The 5,507-nt window shown below is 46.2% G+C and overlaps 1 protein-coding gene across 1 annotated transcript; it reads right to left on the bottom strand.

The window, feature by feature from the left end:
* Positions 1-476: 476 nt before the first annotated feature.
* LOC118431993 (piwi-like protein 1) lies at positions 477-3,496 on the bottom strand. The gene is made up of 3 exons (XM_035843456.1): positions 3,348-3,496; positions 2,312-2,526; positions 477-706 (listed from the first exon to the last, which is right to left on the bottom strand). The coding sequence occupies exons 1-3, from the start codon at positions 3,481-3,483 to the stop codon at positions 497-499; spliced, it is 561 nt and encodes a 186-aa protein (XP_035699349.1). The 5' UTR covers positions 3,484-3,496; the 3' UTR covers positions 477-496.
* Positions 3,497-5,507: the final 2,011 nt, after the last annotated feature.

The following is a 5,507-nucleotide window of genomic DNA, read 5'->3' as shown; positions in this document are numbered from 1 at the left end:
ACGTATGCGGCCATGTCAGGCTTGTAGTTGTTGGTACTTACTAGTGCTGTGGCACGTATGCTGCCATGTCAGGGTTGTAGTAGTTGGTACTTACTTGTGCTGTGGCACGTATGCGGCCATGTCAGGGTTGTAGTTGTTGGTACTTACTTGTGCTGTGGCACGTATGCGGCAATGTCAGGGTTGTAGTTGTTGGTACTTACTTGTGCTGTGGCACGTATGCGGCAATGTCAGGCTTGTAGTTGTTGGTACTTACTTGTGCTGTGGCACGTACGCGGCCATGTCACGGTTGTAGTTGTTGGTACTTACTTGTGCTGTGGCACATATGTAGGGTTGTAGTTGTTGGTACTTACTTGTGCTGTGGCACATATGTAGGGTTGTAGTTGTTGGTACTTACTTGTGCTGGGGCACGTATGCTGCCATGTCAGGGTTGTAGTTGTTGGTACTTACTTGTGCTGTGGCACGTACGCGGCCATGTCAGGATTGTAGTTGTTGGTACTTACTTGTGCTGTGGCACGTATGCTGCCATGTCAGGGTTGTAGTTGTTGCGCCCGATCTGCTGCATGCCGATCTCGTGCAGAGCCTTGCGGAACAGGATGTTGTAGAGCTGGATGCACGTTGGCGAGGTCGGTGGCAGCTCATTGGTGAGAGTGATGGTGATCTTTATGTCCGCGTCGTCGTTACGCCGCTTGGAAAACAGCACGGTCTCCTATTGTTGAATGTTTCAAATACAAATGTAAATCAATCATCAATTAGTCAAATCAATCAATCACTCACTCACTCACTTTGTAACACTACCCTTTTGTAAGCACAGATCACTTGATGATTTTCACAATATATATATATGTAAAAAAAGCATACTTTTGCGTGTACTTGATATTCCAACCATAAAACTAAGGTAGCATGCGTAGTCCAACTGTTAGCGACCCTGCATCTGAAACTAGACGCCTTGAGTTTGATTCTGGCTGTGTCCTTTACCGACATGTACGTTACCAAAAAGAGTTTTCCTTCTCAAGGTAAATATTATGATGTGAATTATGATACGTACTGTATTGCAGTTGTATTGTTTCAACTTTCTGACCTCAGCATCTTCATTACGTACAGGACATATGTGAAGAAAAATAATGAGCAGTGGCTCTGAACTGACCTTCTGCTCGAGGCACACCTTCTGAAGAGGATCATGCCGTCAAAGTCTCTCTAAATCAGCTCAACTAAAACCTAGACCCTCGAAACCCCTTCATGGTCTTTGATCTTTGTTTTGCCATGCGCTACCACTGAACCGTTGGATGTCCCAACTTTACCTGATGACTCTATCAACCTTCTGCTCCAAGCCTTTAGGCAGGAGGAGTATAGTGTAGTTTGGTGTCATACTTTTCGTTCCTGCAAGCCGCCCGGCAGGTCCCCGCTTGGGAAATGTGACTTATGCCTTACCTGGCGACTCTACCAACCTTCTGCTCGAGGCGTTTGGGCAAGAAGAGAATCATCCAATCAAAGGCATAGGTCTCCCCGATCAGCTCTATGTGTTCCTTCACCATGGAGAAGCGAACCCCACGGTAGTCGATCTTAAGTGCGAAGCATATTTAAAGAAAAATAATCTGAACGGTGCAGCCATTCTTAACTCACCTTCTGCTCCAGACGTTTAGGCAAGAAGAGAATCATCCCATCAAAGGCATAGGTCTCCCCGATCAGCTCTATGTGTTCCTTCACCATGGAGAAGCGAACCCCACGGTAGTCGATCTTAAGTGCGAAGCATATTTAAAGAAAAATAATCTGAACGGTAAAGCCATTCTTAACTCACCTTCTGCTCCAGGCGCTTGGGCAGGAAGAGGATCATCCCATCAAAGGCGTAGGTCTCTCTGATCAGCTCTATGTGCTCCTTCACCATGGAGAAGCAAACCCCCACTTCGGGTGCGAAGCATATTCAAAGAAAAATATTCTGAACGGTGCAGCCATTCTTAACTCACCTTCTGCTCCAGACGTTTAGGCAAGAAGAGAATCATCCCATCAAAGGCATAGGTCTCCCCGATCAGCTCTATGTGTTCCTTCACCATGGAGAAGCGGACACCACGGTAGTCGATCTTAAGTGCGAAGCATATTTAAAGAAAAATAATCTGAACGGTAAAGCGATTCTTAACTCACCTTCTGCTCCAGACGTTTAGGCAAGAAGAGAATCATCCCATCAAAGGCGTAGGTCTCCCCGATCAGCTCTATGTGTTCCTTCACCATGGAGAAGCGAACCCCACGGTAGTCGATCTTAAGTGCGAAGCATATTTAAAGAAAAATAATCTGAATGGTAAAGCGATATGTAACTCACCTTCTGCTCCAGACGTTTAGGTAGGAAGAGGATCATCCCGTCAAAGGCGTAGGTCTCCCCGATCAGCTCTATGTGTTCCTTCACCATGGAGAAGCGCACACCCCGATAGTCGATCTCTGGCGCGAAGCTCACGTTGTACTGGTACAGCGCCCAGGACGGCGTGGAGCTCACACGGAAAAAGTTGGTCACCAGTGGGACTGGATGGCCAGTAGAGCCTGTGGAAGAGGGGACAAAAAAAAGTAGTATTGCAGGGATTTTCTTGAAAAAAATTGTGTGCAAGGGGAGCACTGCAATGAAGTAAAATGACCAAGCAGAGGATGATGTCGAGGCCCTGTTCCCCCCTTCCAATCCATGCTGTGGAGTTTTTTTAAATGCAAATGGAGCAATTTAAGGCTTCCTGAAGGGAAAAATTATAGATGAAGATAGCAACTCTGACTTTCTTTGGATTGCCAAACTATGCAACCTTCTGGAATGCATATGCAGGAGGTAATTCGACCCCTGCCATCAAACACAAAACCAAAGGTGTGGGGCCGCATAGCACAGTGGTAGTGTATTCGGCCCGTGACCGAGAGGTCCCCGTTTCGAATCCGCCAGCCGTGTTGCCGGTCTTGTGCCCTTGGGAAAGGCACTTAACACGACTTTCCTCCCTTTACTCAAGTGAAAAATGAGTCGTCCCTCGGATAGGACGTTAAATGGAGGTCCCTTGTATGGGGAGAGCCATACCCCATGCACGTTAAAGAACCCCCACACGTGCGATGGTGCGGTGTGCGTTGGTGCAAATCCTTCTGTCGGAAGTTGGTGATTCACTTCAAATCACCCGGATGGAGGCCTGGCGACCTCTGTCTTGTATCAGCCACATGGTGCTCTACATCATTCACCCAGACGGGTGTGTCACCCCGTAAGGGGCGGTATAACCCGTCGTTGTGCGAACATGTGCGAACATGTATATAGGGCTCCCTTGGAAATCAGTTACTACGTTAACTGAAGGGACTACCCTAAACATCAATAAATAAAGAAATAAAATAAAGAAACGCACCTTTCTTGTCCTGGATGTGAGCCGGGCGGGTGCGGGGTTCCTCGATGACAATATCGCCCCTCCTGCGCCGGCCTCCGAACGGCTGGGCGGCCGCTGCGGCTCCCGCTCCCTTTTCACCCAGCGATAGGGCCTCCATCTGGGAAGTGGGGGGAGCTGGGGAATAGAGCATTACATCAGTTACAGTTATCTTGAATCACAATATATGGCACTAAAGATGAGGAACAAAAAGCAATTGAGCACGCTTGGCCTTGCCTCATAACCTTTGACAAAAAGGTTATGTTTTTGGTAGTGTCTGTATGTGTGTTTGCATCCAACTGAGATAGGCCCATCACTGGCAGAGTGCACCCACAGAAAGGAAAAGGGAGGTCTGTATGTATGTGTGTGTGTGCGTGCGCATGTGTATGTGACTGCGTACGTGTGTGACTAGCATAACTCCCGGATGCCTGGATGGATTTCGTGTTTGTGAGACCTTGAAAGTATCAAATTTCGGCACCCTAGCGGCTCGTTACTGTACTCCAGCAGAAATTTTAGTTTTGATATCTCAAGTTCTGGTTCATGTATAGAGAGCCCCTAAATGTGTTTCCTACAGCAGGAATTGAACATGGGCCTCATAGCACCTACTGGGTGTGGCAACTGCTCCACACATTGTTCAAGGGTGAAGTTGTTGATTTCTGCTGATAAACCTGTCTGGAGACAACCCCAAGTTATGCAGACATAGCCCTAAACTGCTGCTTGAACCAGCCTGAGAGTTTCAAAGTTCTGTCTGCAGTGATGACCCTGGGAACACTTGTTCACTCCTACTCAGCAACAAAACAAATCTCTGGCCTCTGGGTATTGACCTGGCTTGCCCTGTCATCAATCATAGCATACAGTCTGGAAATTGTGGCTGACATAAGATATAACCCAAACACCTGATATAGATTTAAGTTCAACACTGTGTTCTCTCACTACCCTGAGGTACCAGCCTGATCATGGTTCCTGATAGGACTTGGGGGAGGGCTGGGACCAAGAGTGTGATGGGGAATACACAAGTGTTGTATATGCAGAAAAACACTAACTTGCTACATCTAACACTGGGATTATATCAATAAGTGTATTTTATTACTCATACCCATCCAAGAATTGAAGAAAACACATGCTTCAATGCAAAAGGTTGGTGTCCTTGAACAAAAAACTTCACAGACAGCAAATATGTAAATTGAGGCTAAAGGGCATCCTTACAGACTCAACAAATTCAACTCAACAACAGCAATTCCTGATGAGGGATTTCAATTTTCATTTGCGGTGCAGTCAAGGAATGCAGAGTTCATTTGAATTATTCGGTGGGAGCACTGGAAGGCTGTGTATGAGATACAAGTAGTGCTCCATGTGACACAGCCAGCAAGTTATCGCCCAGTCTGGAACACCCGGAATGTTATCGCGGCCCAGGTATGACTAACCTGGTTACCAAACCCCAGCCCGATCTCAAGTATCTATCGGCTGCATTTCGGTATTTCATATACATATTCTTAACAATGGGAATCATGGGAGAAAGAGGCTGTCAAAAATCACCTATCTGACTTTTAGAACATGAAAAACTCACATTGGCATGGTTGTCCGACCTCTGAAGAGTAATTTAACGACAAAAAAAGGAAAAAATTTACGGCGGAATTATATTATATGCCGTCAAAACATCGGTGGGAGACCTTTTCACCCCCTTTCACTGCATGTAAACAACACCAAAACACCTAACTTCTAAGGCCTACTGCAGCCACAAATATCACTAAAAATCTGTTTTTTCAACATGATATAGAAGCTACAACCCTTACCTATAATATGCACCTCCAAAATCCAAACATATCCCAAGAAAAACAATTTTACAGCCACTTTTGCCAAGCCTACCTAAGCATTCTGAGGGCACTAAAACTGGGTCATCTGCGCAAGTCCGGAAATACTGAAATTTGCCCTATCGTGCAAAAAAGATATTTTTGAGGTTGGGGTATGGTATCCAGGCTAAAGTATGACATACATCTGCCTTAAAATTTCTTTGAAGGAGAGGAGAAAGGCTGCTGCAGTGTCCCTATTCAAGTCGATGTTGGACCACTCATCCACTGCATGGTCTTGTACCCCTCCTACAACATCAAGCAACAAGGACCCAAAGGCCAGGACAAAGCACCAACA

This window comes from Branchiostoma floridae, chromosome 15 (assembly GCF_000003815.2).
Source record: "Branchiostoma floridae strain S238N-H82 chromosome 15, Bfl_VNyyK, whole genome shotgun sequence".
Taxonomy (NCBI): domain Eukaryota; kingdom Metazoa; phylum Chordata; class Leptocardii; order Amphioxiformes; family Branchiostomatidae; genus Branchiostoma; species Branchiostoma floridae.
Note: the sequence above shows the minus strand (reverse complement) of the source record. Positions and strands in the feature narration are given on the sequence as shown.